Below are 24964 nucleotides of genomic sequence, written 5' to 3' on the forward strand. Positions count from 1 at the left end.
AAAATTAATGGTGAAAAAGGGAGGGAATGTCATAAAGAAATACATTTACTTAGTGTTATTTAAGATATGTAGAAGGTCGGAGGACCATAGCTATAGTGCTTACTATAATGTTGCAAAAGGCTGAAAAATTCAGTGTCCCTTCCTAAGTCATAAAGTACATACTATCTGTTTTCCACTCCATTTATGTGGAGTCTATTGTCATGTGAGCTCATACTGTACCGGTATTAGATACGTAAAGCAACATTTAAGATGCTGAATTCTACCAAATCAGTTTTATTAGTCACACAATTCCTAATGTTGCATATTCCATGTTTCTTCAGTCTTATGGTCTCCGGAAATATTGGGACTGCCAGTTTTTCAAGCCAACATGACTAAAAACTAGGAATAGCAATAGCACTTATTTATTTATTATTTATTTATTTATTGGTTCGATTTATATACTGCTCTTCTCCAGAGACTCAGGGTGGCTTACAATGCATTAAGCAATAGCCTTCATACTTTTTGTATATACCTGCTTAGTAGGGCTTTCGCCCCCGCCCCCGCAGCGGTGTTCTTTTTTTATACAAAGTCAGCTTATTGCCCCCAGAAACCAGGTCCTCATTTTACCTACCTCGGAAGGATGGAAGGCTGAGTCAACCTTGAGCCTGGTGAGATTTGAACTTGCAGTAATTGCAGGCAGCTGGTGCTACTTAACAGCACTTTAGTCTGCTGCGCTACCACTTAGACTTATATATCGCTTTACAGTGCTTTACAGGCCTCTCTAAGCGGGTTTTACAGAGTCAGCATATTGCCCCCAACAATTTGGGTCCTCATTTTACCTACCTCAGAAAGATGGGAGGCCTGGTGGGATTTGAATTGCCAAATTGCAGGCAGCCGGCAGTCAGCAGAAGTAGCCTGCAGTACTGCACTCTAACCACTGCGCCACCGAGGTTCCAATAAGGATTTAAAATCTGAGCCGCAAAAAGATACACAACCACTAGGTGGCAGCAAATAATTACAGTAAGGGTCTTGTATATTTGGGCTGCCATCTAGCAGCCATAAGATACTTGCAGCCCAGATCGGATAGCCCTGTAGTGAGAGTGTTCAGGTGATACAAGTAGTTGAGTCCAACATTTCTGTTGCTAAGCAAGACAGTTGTTAAGTGAGCTTTTCCCCATTTTACAACCTTTCTTGCCACAATAGTTAAGTGAATCACTGTTGTTAAGTTAGCAACATGGTTATTAAGTGAATCTGGCTTCCTCATTGAATTTGCTTGTCAGAAGGTCTCAAAAGGTGATCACTGCAACTGTCATAAATATGAGTCAGTTGCCAAGGACCTGAATTTTGATCACATGACCAGGGGGATGCCGCAACGGTTATAAGTGTGAAAAATGGTCAAGTCACTCTTTTCAGCACTGTTGTAACTTTGGTTATTAAATGAACTGTTGTGTAAGTCAAGGGCTACTTGTATTGAGTTGGGATGACCAGCAATAGAGATCCACAGCCTCACTTAAAAGTCCTTTAATCGTCTTACTTGATTCCCTTCTAACTGGATATGCCATAAATTGAACCGGGATCTTCTGTGCGCAAAGGGATTCTACTCTTGAACGTCTAACAGAACTTCAGATTCATACTTCCTGAACAGCATATCTCCCCCAGTTCTATCTGGCAAATCACATCTCAGACCGAGAAAGCCTTAGAAATCAGATAGTAAACCATCAGGCTATTTCAAACAATGCCTAGTACTGTATATAGCCAGGACTACAGTACCACATAGGGACACGGTGGCTCAGTGGCTAAGGTACTGAGCTTGTCGATCGAAAGGTCGGCAGTTCAGCGGTTCGAATCCCTAGCGCCACGTAACGGGGTGAGCTCTCGTTATTTGTCCCAGCTTTTGCCAACATAGCAGTTTGAAAGCACATAAAAAAATGCAAGTAGAAAAATAGGGACCACCTTTGGTGGGAAAGTAACAGCGTTACTTTGGCGTTTAGTCATGCTGGCCACATGACCATGGAGACGTCTTCGGACAGCGCTGGATCCTCAGCTTAGAAACAGAGATGAGCACTGCCCCCTAGAGTCGGGAACGACTAGCACATATGTGCGAGGGGAACCTTTACCTTTACCTTTCAGTACCAGATTTGGACTACAAGATCACACATGACCACAAGATGGCAGCAAAGGGCCTCTTCAGAATCCCATTGCTGCCATCTACTGGCTATTTTCAAGTTTTATAATCCAAATATGGTATTCATAAAACAGTGATAGTGATATGCAAGATACTTATAAAACCCAAGAAGTATTGTTCTGCTTTGAACAATTCAGTCTTAAATTTGACAAAAATAGGCAACAAAGAATAGGAAGGAAGCAGTAGTATTACACGGAAGAATTGTTGCATTCATTTAGTAAGCTTAACCAAGCCATGTAAAAGCCTAGCAGAAATATCCACGCAATGTAAGTTTGCTTAAAATTCTGTGCAAACCCAGATTGTTTGATTTAACACGAGAAACCAGAATATGGGTCAACTGAGAAACCAGGCTAAGTATATTATGTAAAGTATATTAAGTATATTATTCTAAACTTCCAGTTTAGAAAGCTGAGGACAAAGGAATTAATAGAGCAAAAGGTTTCAATATTTGGGTAAGGAAGACGCTAGAAGACAGTTTGAAACAATTAATCACAACTTGGGGCCTTCGCAATAATTTGGAGCGAAACTTCCCAGTCTTCTAAACCAACATAGGTAGGCCTCAACTTACAACCATTTATTTAGTCACTGTTTGAAGTTAAAACAGCACCGAAAAAAGTGGAAGGAGGGATGCTTGGGGGAAAGCAAAAGTAACTTCTGTATCTTCCTGAGACGCTGCTTCAAGATCATCCAGCTGGGAAAAGAAGGCAGCTGCATACCAACCATTTGAAGTGTCTGTTCTGAAAATATTTTGCTTGAACCTGATTGGTCATAGGGAGATCAGCAATGGGGGGCAGTTAAGGGAGGGAAAAGTTGAATTTAAAGATTTTGGCACGCGATTCTCAGTTCTGGCTATGCTTTACTGCAATACATTTGACTTTTAATAAAGTTATACCTTTCTCAATAAATGGAGCCAAGGATTGTTTTTGTTTAGAGGTTTAAGTGCAGGCAACTATCTGTACAGCCAAATCAGTTAGCTAATACTAGGAACTGCTGTTTCAACACATCTGGAAGATACCAACCTAGAGAAGTTTGGTTTAGGAGATAATGGAGATGGTACAGAAAGAAACCACTGTGCCTTAGGAGTGAAATGGAAGGAGAAATAGTTTGATACACCATACTGGGGGCATCTGAGAATCAAAGTGTTACTAGACATTCAGAAAGTTAACAATATTGGTGTAAAATAATTTTACATCTGAGATGAACCTCCTGGGCAGGTCAAGGGGTTTTCTAGTCCCTTGGCCAGCAAGATGATTTGGGAAAGTCTATGGGTATGTTATCTTTTGCAGAGGCGGGTAATTGATTTCGCTTCTCAGAATGTTGTAAAAGGTGATCACATGACCCCGCGACACTGCAACCGTCATAAATATGAGCCAATTGCCAAACGCCCAAATTTTGATCATATATCACAGGAATGCCGCAACAGTCGTAAGTGTGAAAAAATGGTCATAAGTCACTTTTTTCAGTGCTGTTGTAGCTTTGAACTATCACTGGATTAATTATTGTAAGTTGAGGGCTACTATATGTCTCCTTCTATATTCCCCTTGAACGTTGCTGTTATTATTTATTATTACTTAGTACATTTATTATGCTGTGCATCTCAGTGGTGAAATCCAATTTTTTTTACTACTGGTTCTGTGGGCGTGGTTTGGTAGGCGTGGCTTGGTGGGTGTGGATGGGGAAGAATACTGCAAAATCCCCATTCCCTCCCCACTCCAGGGGGAAGAATATTGCAAAATCCCCATTCCCTCCCCATTGCTGGGGGAAGGATATTGCAAAATTCTCCATTCCCACCCCACTCCAGGGAAAAGATACTGCAAAATCCCCATTCCCTCCCCACTGCTGGGGGAAGGATATTGCAAAATCCCCATTCCCTCCCCAGTCCTGGGGGAAGGATATTGCAAAATTCTCCATTCCCACCCCACTCCAGGGGGAAGGATATTGCAAAATCCCCATTCCCTCCCCATTGCTGGGGGAAGGCTATTGCAAAATTCTCCATTCCCACCCCACTCCAGGGAAAAGATACTGCAAAATCCCCATTCCCTCCCCACTCCAGGGGGAAGGATATTGCAAAATCTCCATTCCCACCCCACTCTGGGGCCAGCCAGACGTGGTATTTGCCGGTTCTCCGAAGTGCTTAAAATTTCCGCTACTGGTTCTCCGAAGTGCTCAAAATTTCCGCTACCGGTTCTGCAGAACCTGTCAGAACCTGCTGGATTTCACCCCTGGTCCATCTCACAGTTTGAGGCAACTCTGGGCAACTCACCTCTATGGCACTTTGGTTTTGCAACTCACAATGGATTTTAGCTTATGAGAGTTCATCATGTCATCATAAATGCAGTAGTTGCTCATGTGCTACCAGACTATTTACAAGCTAACATTACTGTCTTGCGGAGAACAGGAATGAGATAACAGGCAGAACGTGCATTCAATCTCCAAAAAACAAATGACCATTTCAGTCTATGATGGCTGCACAAAATATGATTTGGGATGCCTATGGAGATTCTCAGTCACCCAGGTTATAGTTGTCTCAAAAGTGCTTTTCTTCTTCAATGTATTTTATTTATTTATTTATTTATTGGTTCGATTTATATGCCGCCCTTCTCTGGAGACTCAGGGCAGCTTACAATGCGTTAAGCAATAGCCGTCAGACTTTTGTATATACCTGCTTAGTAGGGCTTTCGGCCCCCCCTAAGCGGTGTTCTTTTTTATACAAAGTCAGTTTATTGTCCCCACAATGCAGGTCCTCATTTTACCCTCCTCGGAAGGATGGAAGGCTGAGTCAACCTTGAGCCTGGTGAGATTCGAACTTGCAGTAATTGCAAGGCAGCTGGTGCTACTTAACAGCACTTTAGTCTGCTGCGCCACCAAGGCTCTTTAGGATGAAGAATGAACCAATATGGAAACTAAAAGATAATATGTGTGATAAGAACGGTTAAAAGAGATTGTACGTTTATATATGTTTTATGAGAAATAAAAATAAAAAGCGTTTATTAAAAAGAAAAAGGCAACTAGTCCGTTTTTTTTTTTTACTTTGAGGAAGAAGAAGAAAATGTTTCGCAGATGAACCGATGAAGCTTCTTGGATGAGAAGTGAAACGTTTTCTTCTTCTTCTACCTCAACGGGTGGGGAAAAAAGCAGAAGAAAAAAAAGTGCCTTTGAAATAAAATGGGATGATGATTTTTTAGTTTTTTTAGCTTTTTAGCTTTTTATTTGTCAATGGGTTTTAATTCGAATTGTTTTAAATTTGGGCCAAAGTATGTAATTCTTTTAATAATTTTAAATTTTGTATTGGTATGTGTTTTAGTTCTGGCTGTGCACCGCCCTGAGTCCACTAGGAGAAGGGCGGTATACAAATTGAATAAAATAAATAAAATGATTAGACAAACAGAAAAAGAGAGAGAGAGAATATGTTATGACTCCCTAAGCTTTTTCTTTTCTTTTTCTTTTCTTTTCTTTTTTATTTTTTTTAATTTGATTTATATGCCACCCTTCTCCGGAGACTCAGGGCGGCTTACAATGCGTTAAGCAATAGCCTTCATACTTTTGTATATTTATACAAAGTCAGCTTATTGCCCCCACAAACTGGGTCCTCAATTTACCTACCTTAGAAAGGATGGAAGGCTGAGTCAACCTTGAGCCTTGGAGAGATTCGAACCAGCAGAAATTGCAGGCAACTAAGCTTTTGAAAGCATCAGTTGTGTCTCTTGAAGTAGTCCCTGGTCCTGAAAAGCTTACTACCCTCTAAGTAGAATTAAAGATTTTTGCAAACTCTCAGATATATTTCGGTATGACTCGATGTAACTGATTTCAGATAAATAGGGCAGACAGATAGATGATAAATATCCCGAACCGTGTTTCTGATTTCAATAAAGGAAAATATTCATAGCCCAGGGTTGAAGCATGGAGTCCTTGGTGCTCTCTGAGCTTGGTTTCCTTCTTGCAGACGTCTCATCACCCAAAATAGGTAATGTCATCAGTGCTAGTCTAGTTTGGCCAATGAAAGGTCTGCGAGAAAACAACCAAGCTCAGAAAGCATCAAGAACCCCTTGTTTCTGATTTTTACTCAGTCTTTAGCTTATCATAACATGCCACACGAGAAATTAAGCAACACCTCCAATCAACTTAATAATTCCCTCCCTTAATATTTTGATACTTAATATTTTTGTATCTTATGATTTATCACTTTGTTGCTTGTATGTACACTGAGAGCTTCTGTACCGGAGACAAATTCCATTCACATTGGACAATCACATTTGGCCAATAAACAGTATTCTTTTCTTTTCTTTTCTTTTCTTTTCTTTTCTTTTCTTTTCTTTTCTTTTCTTTTCCTATTCTATTCTATTCTATTCTATTCTATTCTATTCTATTCTATTCTATTCTATTCTATTCTATTCTATTCTATTCTATTCTATTCTATTCTATCCTATCCTATCCTATCCTATCCTATCCTATCCTATCCTATCCTATTCTATTCCAAGAGTCCCTTGGGAGTTGGGCAGCATAGAAATGTGATAAATTAAATTAAATTAAATTAAATTAAATTAAATTAAATTAAATTATTCTCTTCTCTTCTCTTCTCTTCTCTTCTCTTCTCTTCTCTTCTCTTCTCCTCTCCTCTCCTCTCCTCTCCTCTACCCTACCCTACCCTACCCTACCCTACCCTACCCTACCCCATCCCATCCCATGCCATCCCATCCCATTCTCCCTCACCCCATTCTAATGTTGATTTCTCTTCTGATCATCCTTTCACTTTATTTAAAAGTCTATTGTTTCCTCTTTCCCTTTCTTCTTTCAGACTTTTTTTTTTTAAATTAAAAAAAAATCAGGAGAAACCTTTCCAACAAGGCACTCCTTGGCCAGCCAAACCCAGGTTTCTACAGAGGCTGGAGAAAGGTTTGTTTGGTGTTTTTAATTCCGAGTTTGCAAATGTTTCCCTCCTGCTTTTACGCCCAAGATTTGAGACCCAATTTTTGAAACTGCTTTCCATTCTATCCCATCTCTCTCTCTCTCCCTCTCTCTTTCTCTCCCTCTCTCTCTCTCTCTCTCTCTCTCTCTGGCTTGCTTTCTCTGTCTCATTTGACAGGCAAATTTGCAGACGTAGCCCGAGGATAACAACCTCGTTTGACAGTCAATTAACCGTGAATAGTCAAAGCCGAGACAGTTTGCATTACATAAATGGAAAATTACATTCCCTCCCCACCCCCCCTTCCCGTCTTTTCTGTCTCCCCTGAAACAAAACCTCTCTTTCCTTATAACCCTCCCCGGCAATACCCAACTTAGTATCAAAACTTCTAATCACGTTTTTTCCCCCCCTTCTTCTCTCCCTCCCTCCCTCCCCTCCCCTCCCCAAAACCCTTGGAGACATTTAGCAATCAGTAAAAGGTGGTTCCATTTAATTTGTATAATGTAATTTTTGTCAATGTATTATACATTTTGTGTAGAGATCATTATCACGGAGATAATATAAATGTTGCCTTAGATCTCATAAAACACCTTTAATGTCTCTCTGACAGATATTAAAAGCAATAAGCTGTGATCCTTTTTAATGGAAGGTTTCAAAGAGAACATTTCAATTATTGTCATTTTATGCTGTTTTTTTTCTCCCCCACTTCCCAGCCTGCTCCATTGTGTAACCTGATATATTTCCGGAAATTTCTTGCTAAAATATGACCCGCAATTAATATTCTTATTGCTATTAACATGGCACCAGCCCTGCTTATTTGTATTTTCCCCTTAGTTATTCCATCTATTAAGAGTTGTTCTATTTTTATTTTGGGGGGAGGGAAAAAAAATTAAACCCTACCAAATATTCAGTCGTTTGATTAAGAATTTTCAAGAGGAGCTTCTGTGCCTGCCAAGTAGGGAACAGACATACACAGTAGAAATCAGTAAGCTTACTTTGAAGTAAAGACGTCGAGGGGAGCTCTGGATTTGATTCAACACTCACCTGCTATATTTCTCCAGAAGTCTCCTGGATGTTCACCGTCTGAGATGAAAAAACTGTGCTCCTTGTTCTTATCTAAACACAAAGAAAACGAGGAGCAAAAATTAAATGCAGGCATTCCCTGACTTACAACAATTCCCCTACTGTTCAAAGTTACGACGACACTGAAAGAAGTGACTTATGATCATTTTTCAGCATCCCCCATGGTCACGTGATTTACACTCGGATGCTTGACCATTGATTCACATTTATGACGGTTGCAGTGTCCCGGGGCGGGTCACGTGATCCCCCTTTTGTGACCTTTTTGACAAGCTAAATCAATGGGGAAACCAGATTCACTTAACAACTGTGGCAAAGAAAAGTCGTAACGTGGGGCAAAACTCAAATTTCTCACTAGGCATCATAAATTATGGGCTCAATTATGGTCGTAACTTGAGGATTACTTGTATTGCCCAAAACAGAGGAATCTCCTTAACATTTCTATTGAAATTGGAAGAAGAGGTATTGAGAATGAGTGAGGTGTTATACAGGTAGTCCTTGATTTACAACAGTTCATTTAGTGACCATTCGAAGTTACAGCGGCACCAAAAACAGCGACTTATGACCATTTTCCACACTTACGACTGTTGCAGCATCCCCGTGGTCACATCATCAAAATTCAGATGCTTGGCCACTGGCTCGTATTTATGACGGTTGCAGTGTCCTGGGGTCATATTGTCTCTTTGGCGATTTTCTGACAAGCAAAGTCAATAGGGAAGCCAAATTCATTTAATACCTGTGTTGGTAACTTAACCCCTGCAGTGATTCACTTAACAACTGTGACAACAAACGTCATAAAATGGGGCAAAACTCGCTTAAAAACGGTCTTGCCTAGCAAGAGAAATTTTGGGCTCGATTGTCGTCGGAAGTCGAAAACTACCTGTATTACGTTAAGGTAAAGGTAAAGGTTCCCCTCGCACATATGTGCTAGTCGTTCCCGACTCTAGGGGGCGGTGCTCATCTCCGTTTCAAAGCCAAAGAGCCAGCGCTGTCCGAAGACGTCTCCGTGGTCATGTGGCTGGCATGACTCAACGCCAAAGGCGCACGGAACGCTGTTCCCTTCCCACCAAAGGTGGTCCCTATTTTTCTACTTGCATTTTTTTTACCTGCTTTCGAACTGCTAGGTTGGCAGAAGCTGGGACAAGTCACCCCGTTACGCGGCGCTAGGGATTCGAACCGCTGAACTGCCCATCTTTTGATTGACAAGCTCAGCGCCTTAGCCACTGAGCCACCACGTCCCTTCTTATTATCAATTATTTTATTATCAATGATCAAAGTACTACATTGCTGATGTCTTATTCTTCACATGCTAACCATGTTCGTACGACACCCTTACTCAGATCAGTCAGAAATCTCGGGGTTATATGGACACAGCAAGGATAAACAGGGTTATCCTCAAGAGCAGAATCAGGAAAGTCAAGATGGCGGCTGCGATGGTACAATCACAGCACTGCTACAGTCATCATCTTGGGTGCGGAAGATGTGGGTAAGTCCATCACTTGAGGAGCACTCACAACAAGCCCTCACTGGAGGAACATCCAACTCAAGAAGAAACTGGACAACCATTTGTCCAGAACGGTATAGGGCAGTGGTCACCAACCTTTTTATCGCCGCGGCCCGCTGAGCGCGCGCAGGGGTGGGGGCACGGCCCAGGAGCTTTTGCGCACGGCCCATTGCGCACGGCCCAGGAGCCTTTGCGCTGCAGCATTCATGTCCCCCGGCCGCTGTGCAGCCCGGTGCCAGGTACTCCACGGCCCGGCACCGGTCCGCGGACCGGGGGTTGGGGACCACTGGTATAGGGTCTCCTGCTTGATCAGCGAGTTGGACTAGAACAGGGGTCTCCAACCTTAGCAACTTTAAGCCTGGCGGACTTTAACTCCCAGAAGCTGGCTGGGGAATTCTAGGAGTTGAAGTCCGCCAGGCTTAAAGTTGCCAAGGTTGGAGACCTCTGGACTAGAAGATCTCCCAGGATCCTTTCCATCCCTGCTTTTTCTGTATTTTGTATCTTGTAAACATATGCTACACAGGTAGTCCTCGATTTACAACAGTTCATTTAGTGATGGTTCCAAGTTACGGCACTGAAAAAAAGTGACTTATGACTGTTTTCCACACTTACGACCCTTGCCCCATGACCCCATGGCCACCTGATCAAAATTCAGATGCTTGGCCACTGGTTCATATTTATGACGGTCGCAATGTCCCGGCGTCAGGTGATCCCCTTTTGCGGCCTTCGGACAAGCAAAGTCAAGGAGGAAGCTGGATAGTCACTTAACAACCATGTGACTATAAAAAAAATGCAATGATTCACTTAACAACTGTGGCAAGAAAAGTCGTAAAATGGGGCAAAACTCACTTAACAAATATTTCACTGAGCAACATAATTCTTGGGTTCCAAATGTGGTCGTAAACTCAAGGACTACCTGTATACAACTGACTTAGAAAGCACCACAAACGAAGATCGTTTGGCCAGCGAGCGGCTCATATCGCACGAACCCAGACAATGGGTTAATTCCGTGATCTTGGTTAGGCATCTTGTGAAGGCAACTATTATGATGCTGAATTTCTCCTCCTCTTGCTCTCTTTCTCTCTCATTTTCTCATTAAATATAAATTAGATCAAGACAGCACAGCTCTATTTATCTATAAAAGAGATAAAGAGAGAAGCTAGCTATCAATAAAAAAAAGAGATGGAGAGAACACATTTATCTGGCTGTAAGAAATAAATGTTAAAAGACGGATACAAATGGAGAAATATGTCTCTTCTCTTAATATCCTTCATCCCCATCCCATCTACACACACATACAGTATACACAAACACACACAAACACAAACACACACAAACACAAACACACACAAACACAAACACATGTTGTTTGAGGTTCAGAATCTTGATACTGAGGTTTTTCAGGAACTACACGGATGGACCAAAACAGTTTTGGGAGGGGTCTATTTTAGGGGATGCAAGTCCATTTTGTTCCCTCCTGACTTCACCCCAGGGTGGAAACACAATCAATAGGAATCCGTTGCGTTGCCTTGCCTGAGAAATTATCTTCCTTGGAAGAAGAGAGACTGATGGGGTGGGCTTCCTTGCTTTTCGGAATCTGCCAGCATGGAAAGAAATAAACAACAAGCAAAAATTAGAAGGAAGGAAGGAAGAAAGGAAGAAAGGAAAGTAGGTAGGAAGGAAGCAAGTCTCCCACCCGTAATTCAGTTGATGAACAATTAGTAATAGTGAAAAAACATTAGTGGTGGGTGGATGTGAGAGAGGGCGAGAGAATAACACATCCAGGCTAAATCTCGGCTCAAGAATTGTGCTTGCTTTCATTGGGAGATAAGAGTCATTTCTTAGCATCAACTAGGATTTGTTTATCTATTTATTTATTTTAGAAAATTTATAAGTTACAAGTCAACATATACTCAATTTGTAATCTAGTTTACAAATCAACAGCTACGAAGGGTGACAATGGATTGGATCCTGATTGTGGTTTTGAGCTGAATATATAAATCTCACTAATGTGAGCTGAATCTGAACTGAGCTGAATCTGAACTGATCACTAATCTGAACTGAAAAAGATCAACTTCAGAGATTCTAACCGCCCCCCCCCTTCCCCCAAAATACTAGGTTTTGTGTTGTAATGGGGTTTGAGAATGACTTTGGGAAACTGTCTATAGAGATTCTCAGCCATTCAGGTCATAGTTGTCCCAAAGGTGCTTTTTCAAGAAGCAACTGGACGGACAATCTGGTTTTTCTTTGAAGACGTTTTGCTTCTCCTTCAAGAAGCTCTGAAGCTTCAAGAGCTGAAAACAAAAGTCGCCTCTTTGAAAAAGCACCTTTGGGGACTTGGGAAACTGTGGAAGAGGGGAAGGTACAGGGATAATCAGAGAAGGGAAGACACAGCTCACAACTGCATAACAGGCAGAGAAAGAGATTCAGAAAGGATTCTGAAATTATCAGTCTGCAAAGGAAATGGCAGAAGATTTGTACTTTCAGCCTTACAAGATTCTGTTAATGTAGCCTTACAATACAATAGAATTACGGAAGTTCACCTGGTCATGTTTCTGCCTACTCTACCTGATGATCCTTAAGGTGGTCCGCCAACCTCCAGATCACCACCAGATGGCAGCAAAGAGATGGCCGTTGTTTGCCTTTGCTGGCACCCAGTGGTTGTGTGGATCTCTGCAGACCAAGTCTGGTAAACCGACATAAATATTGGCCCTGCTGAATGCAGAAATGCTGAGAACTGTCCTTCAAAAGAGGGGAAGGTCATTGCGTTTTAGAAGACTCACCCCAGTAGGGGAAATCTGAGGTTCCTTAGAGATTGCTCAGGTCTATCTTCTGCTGTGGCCAGAGTTGATGGAGGAGTGTGACCTCCATTTGGAGAAAGTTGCAAATTCTCTTGGATTTGAGGGTCCTGGTTAATCAACCTAGCTGCATTGCCAAAGGATTCTTTGTAGGATTTGGGTAGCAGATTTGTGGGGGGATGAATTGCAGTAGAGTTCATATGTCAAACCTATGTTTTCTTCATAGCAGTGCACATACAGGTAATTTTTCTAGCAGCTGTATAGAAATAACCTGCCTTTCTTTCTTCCAAGTTACAGGTAGTCTTTGTTTAGTGACCATAATGGTGACTGGCAACTCAGTAATTAAGTAAAGCATTCGCTAAGTGAAACAGCCACTGTGCTTCTGATCTTCGTTCGGCTTTCCTTTCCTTTACAGACCTGTGAACGTCGTAAAGGTAAGAATTGGTTGCGAAGTTCCTTTTTCATCAACCCTCGTAACTGCAAATAGTCACTAAGTGAGGATAACTATACTTTTTCAACTTCTCCATCTAGTTTTCCTCCCTGAGTTGCCCTGGTGCTCTTCCATCTAAGACGTTTTTATTTCATCAAGCCGGCCTAGCCTAAATGGTTTTTAATTGGGATTTTAAATTTTATGGATTTGGGGTTTTAAATTGGGTAGCCAGTGATTTAATTCTTTTTAATTGTCTTAACTTTTGCATTTGTGTGTTTTTTAATTTTGGCTGTTCACCTCCCTTCTGGGAGAAGGGCGGTATACAAATTAAATTAATAAAATAAATAAATAAATAAAAGTCCAATCCATATCTCACGCTACTTAGCTTTTTTGAAATCTGACAATCCAGATGTTGACACTTTCGGTCGATTATATAAGGTTATTTTGGGCAATCTAGAAGTAGACAGTTGGCTCCAGACGTAACTAAAGGAGACCCACTGAAATCAATGGTATTTAAGGCTTTACTTAAAATGATGGCTTAGATCCAGTCCAGTATTGGTGGTGTGATGGTAATTTGGTGTGATTTACCAGGCACTAAATATTGTTGCAGAACATAACCTGCCCCACCCTTGGTGCCCATCAGATTCTGGTCCATATAGTTTGTTCCCCTAAGCCAGGGATGTCCAATCTTGTCAACTTCAAGACTTGTGGACTTCAACTCCCAGAATTCCCCAGCCAACATGGCTGGCTGAGGAATTCTGGGAGTTGAAGTCCACAGGTCTTAAAAGTTGACAAGGTTAGAATTTCAACCCTAGGTTTATTTGAGTAAGAACAACGCAACACAAAGTATCTCCCGCTAACTTTTTTTTTTTTTTTTACTTTAATTTATATGCCGCCCTTCTCTGGAGACTCAGGGCGGCTTACAACGCATTAAGCAATAGCCTTTTCATCCTTTTGTATATTTATACAAAGTCAGTTTATTGCCCCCACAATCTGGGTCCTCATTTCACCTACCTTTGAAAGGATGGAAGGCTGAGTCAACCTTGAGCCTTGGAGAGATTTGAACTTGCAGTAATTGCAAGCAGCAGGTGTTAATAACAGTGGGCTTTATTTGCAGAAATTACTCTGGGTGTCTTGTGAGCGTCCAGTCTTAGCATGACAAGCATATTGTGAGGAGGCAAGTCTCTCGCAGCAGCCATTTTGTGAATGTGCCCGCTACATCTTACACAAATTGCCAGTGTACCAATTCAAAAGAGGGGCTTATGTCCTGCATCTGAAGCTTATTGGGAAGATAAGTAGGGTTTATCTATTGGGAAGCAAGTCAGGAGTAAGTCAATGTTTCTCAATCTTAGTCACTTTAAGAGATGTGGACTTCATCCCCCAGAATTCCTAAGGTCCACACCAGGGGTGGGTTCTAAATTTTTTTACTACCGGTTCTGTGGGCGTGGCTTATTTTGTGGGTGTGGCTTGGAGGTCATGTGACTAGGTGGGCGTGGCTAGCTGGTCAGAGTCATTTCTGGAAGGTCCTCGCACTTACGATCCGACTCATTTGTTTGCTTTTAACACTGATCAGCTGTAGGACGGCCCTTTGAAGCCCTGCGGCAAGAGTTTAAATAGTTTTTTTCCCTCTAGTCATCAGCTGGGACTCAGGAGGCAGCAATAGATTGGGGGTGGGACCAAATAAAAGGTAAGAATAATGTGGGTGGGGGGGTGGGCAGGTGGGGGGGAGAACCGGTTCGGTGACATCATATCATCACCGCTACCGGCTCGGCCGAACCGGACCGAACTGGGAGGAACCCACCACTGGTCCACACATCTTAAAATGCCCAATTGGAGAAACATTGTATTAAGTGAACAATCAGATTCATAACTAAAAGATACAGATCCGAGGAAGGGGATCGAGTTTCTTTCCCTGTTTTATCTGCAGGAAAGTTTACCTGGTGTCCTCTCTATGTTTTAGCTTAGGACTTTGATAGTCCTTCCCTTGGACACTATTATTTCTTGAGCATTATGGGAGCTGCAGTCCAGAACATGAGGAAGACACCGGTGAGACTCTCTGTGTGGTACCCCTGATGGAAAAATAGGTGGTGTTTTTAATAGTCAAAGATCTACTGCAGAAAACATCTTAAAAGAGCTTCATTCAAAGCTTGTCCATCTCAATACACTGAACCAGAGGAGCCAAAATGGGTCTTTTTAGAACATAGAATAATAGGGTTTGAGGGGACCTTGGAGATCTTCTAGTCCAACCCGCTTACTCAAGAAAGAGACCCTGTTCCAATCTGGACAAATGGCTTTTTCAAAAGACATTCCTCTGAATTCAGTGGGAACAGCACTGAAGGTCCAGTTTTGTACCCCTCTTTTGGGAACGGCTTAGGGCCGTGATGGCGAATCTATGGTACGCGTGCCCAAAGTAGCATGTGAAGCCATGTTGCCTGGTGCATGCGTGCCTTTGCCTGTTTGTCTTCCGGGTTTCTGGCATGCATGAATGTGCGATGATCAGCTGACCTTTACACGCGTGGCAGTGCCGAAAAGCGGTGTGCTCATGCTTGCCAGCCAGCTGATTGTTGGGTGCGCATGCTCGCCAGAACCCAGAAGTTCAGCTTTTCTGGAACACGATCCCTTCGCATCTGTGGCAGTGCCGAAAACCAGCCTGTGCATGCAAACTGGCCAGCTGATTGTCGGGCGCACATGCGCGCTAGAACCCGGAAGTTCAGCTTTTCTGGAGTGCGGCCCTGATGAGCCTGCGCGCGACATTTCCACGTGACCTTTTCAGCACTCGGTGCCAAAAAGGTTTGCCATCACTGGCTTAGCGGGATAAGACCTTACCTAGCAAGGAATGCCCCCTTAGAAATCCCTGCCATTGTAGTACAACAGTCACAAATTGGGTGGCCTGGTCCTTGCTTTTACAAAGGCAAGGTGAATTTTCTCTGGTTTAACAGAGAAGAACTGGACCAATCCAAGACATTTAGAAGTGGAAAGAAAATCACCGGCACCTGAATCTTATAGCCATTTTCATTAATATTAACATTAACAATCCTCCTGCTATTACAGCCCTTCTTCCTCATCCAGAATGCTACATCATGGGACAGAGAGTCCCAAGGACCAATTTCTCAAGGTGGCTCTTTTTCTCCCCTGACATCTTAAATCTTCCATTTAGCATCCTTGGAAGATTTGAAATCTTAATATTTATTTTTATATTTATTAATATTAAGAGGGAGGAAACATGAATTTCTCGACAATGGATTGTAAAGATTTGCGTGGCTTCTAACTAATACCTCTCTTCAAATCAGAATTATCGTCTTTATAACACAGCTATTCCAATCTTCTAAATTCCCTGCCCCACCCCCCGAATCTGTTCTAGCACCCCAATACCCTTTGCTGATCCTTTGGCGGGATCTTCCTGATTCTAATGCAGGGATCTCCAAACTTGGCAACTTTAAGACTTTTGGACCAACTCCCAGAATTCCACAGGCCGGAATTCTGGGAATTGAAGTCCGCACGTCTTAAAGTTAAGGGGCCTGGTGGCTCAGCAGACTGATAGCATTGTGATTAACACCAGCTGTCTGCAATTACTGTGAGTTCGAATCTCACCAGGCTCAAGGTTGACTCAGCCTTCCATCCTTTCTAAGGTAGGTAAATTGAGGACCCAGTTTGTGGGGGCAATAAGCTGACTTTGTATAAAAAATATACAAAAATATGAAGGCTATTGCTTAATGCATTGTAAGCCACCCTGAATCTCCGGAGAAGGGCGGCATATAAATCAAATTAAAAAAAAAAAAGTTGCCAAATTTGGAGAGTCCTGTTCTCATGCAATCAAATTTTTGTGGTTGTTAGTTCACAAAAAGGAAGATTGTAGGCCTTCTCAAGGAGGTTTGCCCTGCAGATGAATTAGGATACACACTCACATATTTGGGGTAGTCTGGGACTTCATCCCTAGGATAACTGGAGAGGAAACTATAATTGTTTTGATTTTTCTTCCATATTGTGAAATTATGATCTTTATGATTATTAACCCTGCAAGCCTGAAACAGTGAACTCTAGGTCTAAAAATCAATGGGAATGATTGCCAACTAAGCTAAAGAGAAAAGAGTATATATTTGCAGGAAAACTATAAAGCTCATTTTTAGATTGTGCTGGCTTAGAGTATCGTTCTGGTTTGATGCAATTTTTCAGCAATGGGATTCATACTTCTTGACTTTAGGATATCAGCAGAAAAGCTACATTAATTTCCTACTATTACCTCCAGGGTTTATCTTACTTTCTACAGATGTCCAGGGAAACAAAAATATGCTTATTTGCAGGGTGCGGCTGCCAACAACTTGAATCTCTTTATCATATTCATATGAACATGTGAATGTTTTTAAAATGTTATTTATTTTAGGTTCTATTTAATTGGGCCAAACTATGTTATAATAATAATTTTAATTAGCAATTTTATGATGTTTGTGTATCTATATTTTTCTTGACTGTATACTGCCTTGAGTCCTACGGGAGAAAGGCGGTATAGAAATATAATAAATAAATAAATAAATAAATAAATAAATAAATAAATAAATAAATAAATAAATAAATAAATAAATAAATATTCTGCAGACATCCGCACCTGACTTGTGATCACTTTCAAGATCTGGCACAATTATGCAGATTTTAGCTCTGTTTGGAGAGCTAAGCAGGACTGAGCCTGATTAGCACTGGATGGAAAACTATCAAGACATCGCAAGATGTCTGCCTGAGCAGTTAAATTCCAGAGAAAACAATAGTAAAACCACCTCTATATTACTATGGGGTCCTTGGTGCATCACCTTGGTGATGATTGTTTTCTTGCAGACATTTCATTACCCAATTAAGTAACATCATCAGTGCTAGTGAGTGTGGGGTTTGCTCAGCATTTTTGGCAGAACTAACTACAGGCAAGCCTCAATTTACAACAGTTCATTTAGTGACCGTTCGAAGTTACAATGGCCCTGAGACAAGTGACCTATGACCATTTTTCAGACTTATGTCCATTGCAGCATCCTCATGGTTATGTGATTTACATTCGGATGCTTGACAACTGGTTCATATTTAGGCATATATATATTTATTGAGGTATTTATTGGAGTCTTGGTGGTGCAGTGGACTAAAGTGCTGTTAAATAGCACTTAGCTGCCAGCAGCCTGCAATTACTGAGAGTTCAATTCTCACCAGGCTCAAGGTTGACTCAGCCTTCCATCCTTCCGAGGTAGGTAAAATGAGGACCCGGTTTGTGGGGGCAATAAGCTGACTTTGTATAAAATAGAACATTGCTTGGGGGGGGGGGCAAAAGCCTTACTAAGCAGGTATATACAAAAGTATGAAGGCTATTGCTTAACGCATTGTAAGCCGCCCTGAGTCTCCGGAGAAGGGCGGCATATAAATCAAACCAATAAATAAATAAATAAACAATAAATAAATAAATTCTGGGGTCCTATGATCCTTTTGAAGGTAAGCTTTTTTTGCAAACAAACTCAATGGGAAAGCCAGATTCACTTAACAGCGGTGTTACTAATCTAACAACTGCAGTGATTCGTGTCACAAATGTGGCAAGAAAAGCCGTAAAGTGGGGCAAAACTCCCTTAACAAATTTCTCACTTGGCAACATAAATGTTGGGGGGGTCAATTGTGGTCGTAAGTCGAGGACTACCTGTACTGCAAGAGCAAGCTACCTTGCATACAAACAAGGAGCAAACCCACACTCACTTAGCACTGATGATGTTACCTACTCTGGTAATGAAACATCTGCAAGAAATAACCAAACTCTGCACCATGTTCAACCGTGAGATACAACCGGTGGTAGGATTCAAGTAATTTAACAACCGGTTCTCTGCCATAATGATTTCTTCCAACAACCAGTTTGCCAAACTGCTCAGAAAGTTAACAACCGGTTCTCCCGAAGTGGTGCGAACCGGCTGAATCCCACCACTGGATACAACTATTCTTGTCTATGTTGCTTCCAAGAAAACAACGTCAATCTATCCATGGGGACCCCAGGAATCGGGTTTCACTCCTAACCAGCTTTACTACTTAAATGTATTTTCGACTGGGGGGGCTAACGCTAAAAGGACTCTTCGTTGTGCCAGTTTTGAAGGTCAGGGAAATTAAAACAAGAACCTTCAAATGGTAACCCGTGTAAGTTTCTTTGTGGATTACACACTTGGCTTGGATTTCCCCCCCCCCCACATTTAGTCTTGTAGGTTTGACAGGGGTGGGGGGAACAGCTTTTCAGTGACTTCGGGAAAAAAATGACATGATTTGGAAAGGAAGGCAGCATTTTGCAGGCAACAGAAGTAAAATGATTACAGGTAGTCCTCAGCTTACAATTTGTTTAGTGACTGAGTGCAGAGAAGAGCAACAAAGATGATTAGGGGACCGGAGGCTAAAACATATGAAGAACGGTTGCAGGAACTGGGTATGTCTCGTTTAATGAAAAGAAGGACTAGGGGAGACATGATAGCAGTGTTCCTATATCTCAGGGGCTGCCCCAAAGAAGAGGGAGTCAAGCTCTTCTCCAAAGCACCTGAGGGCAAGACAAGAAGCAATGGGTGGAAACTAATCAAGGAGAGAAGCAACCTAGAACTAAGGAGAAATTTCCTGACAGTTAGAACAATTGATCAGTGGAACAACTTGCCTCCAGAAATTGTAAATTCTCCAACACTGGAAGTTTTTAAGAAGATGTTGAATAACCATTTGTCTGAAGTGGTGTAGGGTTTCCTGCCTAAGCAGGGGGTTGGACTAGAAGACCTCCAAGGTCCCTTCCAACTCTGTTATTCTATTCTATTCTATTCTATTCTATTCTATTCTATTCTATTCTATTCTATTCTATTCTATTCTATTCTATTCTATTCTATTCTATTCTATTCTATTCTATTCACTGTTCAACGGTACAAGGGAATTGAAAAAAAAGTAATTTATGACTGTTTTTTGAGCAGCATCTCTGTGGTCACATGATCAAATTTGGGATGCTGGGCAATGGGCTCACTTAGCAGCTGTTTCACTTAGCAGCAGAAATGTTGGATTCAACAGTGTTTATAAGTGTAGGACTACCTGTATTAGGAGAAAAAGAAAACCCAATAATTTAAGAACACCAGTCTGGATTTAAATGATTACCTTAACAACTGGGTTACTAACTTATCAATTTAAGGGAGTCACTTAACAACGGTGGCAATAAAGGTCGTAAAATGGGGCAAAACCCACTTCAGAAATGTCTCATTTAACAACAGAAATTTGGGGCTCAATTGTGGTCCTAAGCCAAGGACTACCTGAACTTGGAAACTACTTCTGGATTTTGTGCTCGAGGCGAAGGGGGAAACAAATGAAACTTTGATTTGGGGTTTTGCCAATTTTGGCTTTGTTGTTGTAGAAATGGCTAGTTTATATTATTACACTCTATGTAATATGACTAATAAATATGACTAATATGACTAATAAAATAATATGACTAATACGACTAATAAAATAATAAAATACACAACCGTAAAAAGTTAAGGTTTGATGTTATGATCTTATTCTATCGACCACATTAAAAGGAGTTGGAAGTCAATGCTTTTTTTCCCTTTGTTCTTCCCTCTTGCTCTACACTTTTCCCCTCCTTTATCTTCCTATTGTTTTCTTCTGTATTTTGTATTGTTTTGTATTTTGTATTTATATTATACTTTGATAAAAATTTTGAACACACACACAAAAAATACTCCACAGGGAAATGAGCTCTGGTGGCTCAGCAGACTAAAGCACTGTTATTAACATCCACTTACATCTGCCGCCAGCAATTACTGCAAGTTCAAATCTCACCAGGCTCAAGGTTGACTCAGCCTTCCGTCCTTTCTAAAGTAGGTAAAATGAGGACCCGGATTGTGGGGGCAATAAGCTGACTTTGTATAAATATACAAAAGGATGAAGGCTATTGCTTAACGCATTGTAAGCCGCCCTGAGTCTCCGGAGAAAGGCGGCATATAAATCAAATTAAAAAAAAAATAAAAATTCCCAGCTCACAGCAACCCCCTCCCCTCTCCCATCTCCCCCATAGCAACACTTGCAGATTTCAGGGCGGCTATTTACATCTTTGTAGGGCGTCGTTGGGATCTCCTGGGCTGTGTGGAGGGTGGGGCTGCCGGGCCCTTTGGGGAGGCAGGGGGGCGCAGAAGGAGGGAGCGGTGGCGGCGGCAGCTGTTCAGCCTCGGGGACAGCCGGGCTCTCCTGGCCAGGGAAGGGCCCCGTCGGGGCAGCGCTGGAAGAGTTCGATCTCTCCCGGCAGCCCGCTTTGTCCGTCAGTCCCCGGCTTTGCTGGAAGTGGCCGGCCTCCCCTCCTTCTCCTTCCTCCCCCCTCCGCTCTTCCTCCTCTTCCTCCTCCTCCTCCTCTTCCTCGCCGGGCTGCCGATGGCTCTCCACGTCCACCTCCGGCTCTTCCTCTTCTTCTTCCCCCTCTTCCTCTTCTTCCTCCTCGCTGCTGTCCTCGCTGGGGAAGCTGCAACTGGTCCCGCCGGGGGAGAGAAGCCGGGGTCCGGCCGGCTGGAGGGCAGGCTCGCGATCCGTTGGCAGGAGCAGGAGCGGCGGAGGTGGCGGCGAGGAAGGCCGGCCCGACGGCTGATGGTGTTGGTGGAGCTTGGCCAGGCTCTCCGAGTCCTCCTTGCCGCCCACCGGACGGAAAGCGCTGGAGTGGTGGTAGGCAGAGCCCCCCTTGGGCCGCGCTTGGCCGTCCAGCAAGTGGGCAGCGGGCACCGCGCCCTCGGAGGTGGGGGACCCGCCGCCTTCGCCGCCGCCTTCGAAAGCGCGGGGCTCCCGGCTGCTGCCCCCGCCCGCAGCCCCGCTAGCTTGGGGGGCAGCGGCGGGAGGAGCCCCCAACCCTGCGGCCGCTCCTTCGGCGCTGGGCTCGGCGGCCAGGTCCAGGAAAGCTTGGCGGAGCAGGCTGGAGCTCTCCCCGCCCAGAGCCGAGCAGCCCGGCGGTTGAGGAGGGGGCGGCGGGGGCTGCAGGTAAGTGGGCAGCCCTGGAAGCGCCCCCGGCGCCCGGGGAGGCCAAAACATACAGAAAGGCGGATAGAAAGCGGCCGCCGCCGCCGCCGCCGCATCTTTGCGACTCCCGGGCCAAAAGAGACCGGAGAGACCCGCTCCGGCCGACGGGGCTCCCGACGCCGTTTTGGGAGCCCCCGATCCGCTTTGACCCCCGACGCCCAGCCCGTCGCTTTCTTCCTTTTTGTGGCAGAGGCTGAAAGCGGCGGCGGCGGCGGCCGGGAAGCCGTAAGGGTGCGGGAAAAGCCCCCCGCAGGCGGGGAACTTCTGCAGGACGCCCCCGAAGGAGGCTCCCTTGCTGGGCACCGGGATGACCGGGTAGTTCCGCGGGGCTTTGCCGTGCGCCATAGCCGCGGCCGCCGCAGCCGCCGCCGCCACCGCTTCTTGGAGCTCGCTGTCGTCGTCGAAGCGGGGCCGCTTCTGGGTCAGGTCCGGCGGCGGGGGAGGCGGCGGGGGTCCGGCTAAGAGGTGCGGGCTGAGCAAGCCGCCTCCGCCGCTTCCCAAGCCCACCCCGCCGGTCTTAACCGAAGCCAGAGGGTGGCAAGAAGGCGGCGGCGGCGGCTGCAGCGGCTGCGGCGGCCGCGGGTGGCTCGACGGCGCGGCCGAGGCAGGCAAGGCTCGCTTGCGGCTGCCCCCGTTGAACATGGCCTTGACGTCTTCCCAGGCGAAGACCAGCTCGTCCTGCGGGCTTTTGTCGGTCAGCTTGAGGTGGCGGCGCCAGGAGTTGAAGTTGGCGGCGTCGGGCTGCAGGTACTTGGCGTCGGGGGTCCGGTGGGAGTGGAAGATGAACTTGTTGGGCGAGAAGTAGAGGCTGCAGTAGCTGCACTTGATGCATTTGGCCCGGGAGCTGTTGTAACGCGCGGGGATGAAGCTGCCCCGACAGCCCCAGGCGCACTCGTGGGACACGTCGAAGGCGAAGTTATCCGGGAGCTTCGGCGGCCGGTTCTCGCCCAGGAACGACTTGCAGAGCCGCTCGGCCTCCCGCTTGGTGATCATCCCGCAGCGGCGCGAGGAGATGGGCATGGCCCCGGCCCTGCGCAGGATCTCCAGCTGGACGGGCGTGCACTGCACGCAGGTGATGCCCAGGGCCACCCGACGGTTGTGGATCTCGTTGTAGCTGAAGTTCTTGAGCAGCGTGTTGGAGATCTGAGCCAGGCACAGGCGCTCCTGCCCGTCGATCACCAGCGAGACGATGGGGATGCCGTACAGGATCACTTGGCCCACCTGGTTGGGCTTCATGGCGCCCGCCGAGGGGACCGAGGAGCCGCGAGAGGCCGGAGCGGGCTGGGTCAGCGGTTCTGGGGGGAAGGCGTTGGACGGGACGGTCAGAAGCAGCTCGGTGGGGGCCGGCAAAGGACTGCTGGCCATCGTCGTGGCCCCTTTGGGGTTCCTTTGCTGAGAGCTGGGGAGAGACAGAGAGAGAGAGAGAAAGAAAGGGCTGCATGAGGACTAGCGCCATTGAAAGGCTGACTTCTGTTCATTAGCGGCTCCCTAAATCTGCCTTTCTGAGCAACAGCCCAGTCATGTGTATCAAGCCTGGTGGTGCAGTGGTCTAAACTACTGTTAAAGGAGTTTTTAGCTGCCAGCTGCCTGCAATTACTGCGAGTTCAATTCTCACCAGGCTCAAGATTGACTCAGCCTTCCATCCTTCCGAGGTAGGTAAAATGAGGACCCAGATTGTGGGGGCAATAAGCTGACTTTGTATAAAAAAGAACACCGCTTAAGGAGGGGGGGTGCGAAAGCCCTACTAAGCAGGTATATACAAAAGTATGAAGGCTATTGCTTAATGCATTGTAAGCCACCCTGAGTCTCCGGAGAAGGGCGGCATATAAATCAAACTAATAAATAAACTAATAAATAAATTAACTGCTGGCTCCTGGATTAGCATGAAAGAAACCCCAGATCCTTTTATCGATAAATAATGAATCAGTGGTGAAATCCAAATTTTTTACTACGGGTTCTCTGGGAGTGGCTTGGTGTGCATGGTGAGGCTTGGTGGGCGTGGCTTGGTGGGTGTGGTAGGGGAAAAATACTGCAAAATCCCCATTCCCTCTCCACTCCAGGGGAAGGATACTGCAAAATCTCCATTCCCACCCCACTCCTGGGGGAAGGATACTGCAAAATCTCCATTCCCACCCCACTCTAGGGGAAGGATACTGCAAAATCCCCATTCCCTCCCCACTCCAGGGGAAGGATACTGCAAAATCCCCATTCCCTCCCCACTCCTGGGGGAAGGATACTGCAAAATCCCCATTCCCTCCCCACTCCAGGGGAAGGATACTGCAAAATCCCCATTCCCACCCCACTCCAGGGGAAGGATACTACAAAATCCCCATTCCCTCCCCACTCCAGGGGAAGTATACTGCAAAATCCCCATTCCCTCCCCACTCCAGGGGAAGGATACTGCAAAATCTCCATTCCCTCCCCACTCCAGGGGAAGGATACTGCGAAATCTCCATTCCCTCCCCACTCCAGGGGAAGGATACTACAAAATCCGCATTCCCTCTCCACTCCAGGGGAAGGATACTGCAAAATCTCCATTCCCACCCCACTCCAGGGGAAGGATACTGCAAAATCTCCATTCCCACCCCACTCCAGGGGAAGGATACTGCAAAATCCCCATTCCCTCCCCACTCTGGGGCCAGCCAGAGGTGGTATTTGCCGGTTCTCCGAACTACTCCAAATTTCCGCTACCGGTTCTCCAGAACCTGTCAGAACCTGCTTGATTTCACCCCTGACATGGACCCTTTTTGGTCTCTCTGTCACAGCCTCTGCAACCTTGTCATGACAAAGACGAAATCGGAGAACTGAATGCCTTCCTTGAAGTTCTGGATGAGAGGCTGGAGAGAGAACTGACAAACTAGAAAAACAACCCACTCAACAGACATCAATAGACTGCTCTATTAACTAGGAGACAAAATTTTCATTTACTGGTGGCCCATCATGGTACAGGCTACCAGCCTCAAAGACCTTCCAACCAGCTCTTTTCCATTAAAAAAAAATGGTCCTACTGCGTTAAAACTGGACTGGGCCTCTTAGGACATCATCCTGTTTATTCAGAAGT

General features: G+C 44.7%; 1 protein-coding gene across 1 annotated transcript in view; it reads right to left on the reverse strand.

The window, feature by feature from the left end:
• SKOR2 (SKI family transcriptional corepressor 2) overlaps positions 1-23284 on the reverse strand; it is a 42791-nt gene extending 19507 nt beyond the window's left edge. Inside the window, exons 1-3 of the mRNA XM_034403906.3 lie at positions 20953-23284; positions 11185-11248; positions 8112-8183 (exon numbers count right to left, since the gene is read on the reverse strand). Of these exons, the coding sequence (XP_034259797.2) occupies positions 8112-8183; positions 11185-11248; positions 20953-23268 (2452 nt within the window). The 5' untranslated portion in view covers positions 23269-23284. The remainder of the gene's footprint in view (positions 1-8111; positions 8184-11184; positions 11249-20952) is intronic.
• Between the last annotated feature and the right edge of the window lie 1680 nt (positions 23285-24964).

Source organism: Pantherophis guttatus, chromosome 2 (genome assembly GCF_059756535.1).
Source record: "Pantherophis guttatus breed Tessera chromosome 2, ASM5975653v1, whole genome shotgun sequence".
NCBI classification, from domain to species: Eukaryota; Metazoa; Chordata; class Lepidosauria; order Squamata; family Colubridae; genus Pantherophis; species Pantherophis guttatus.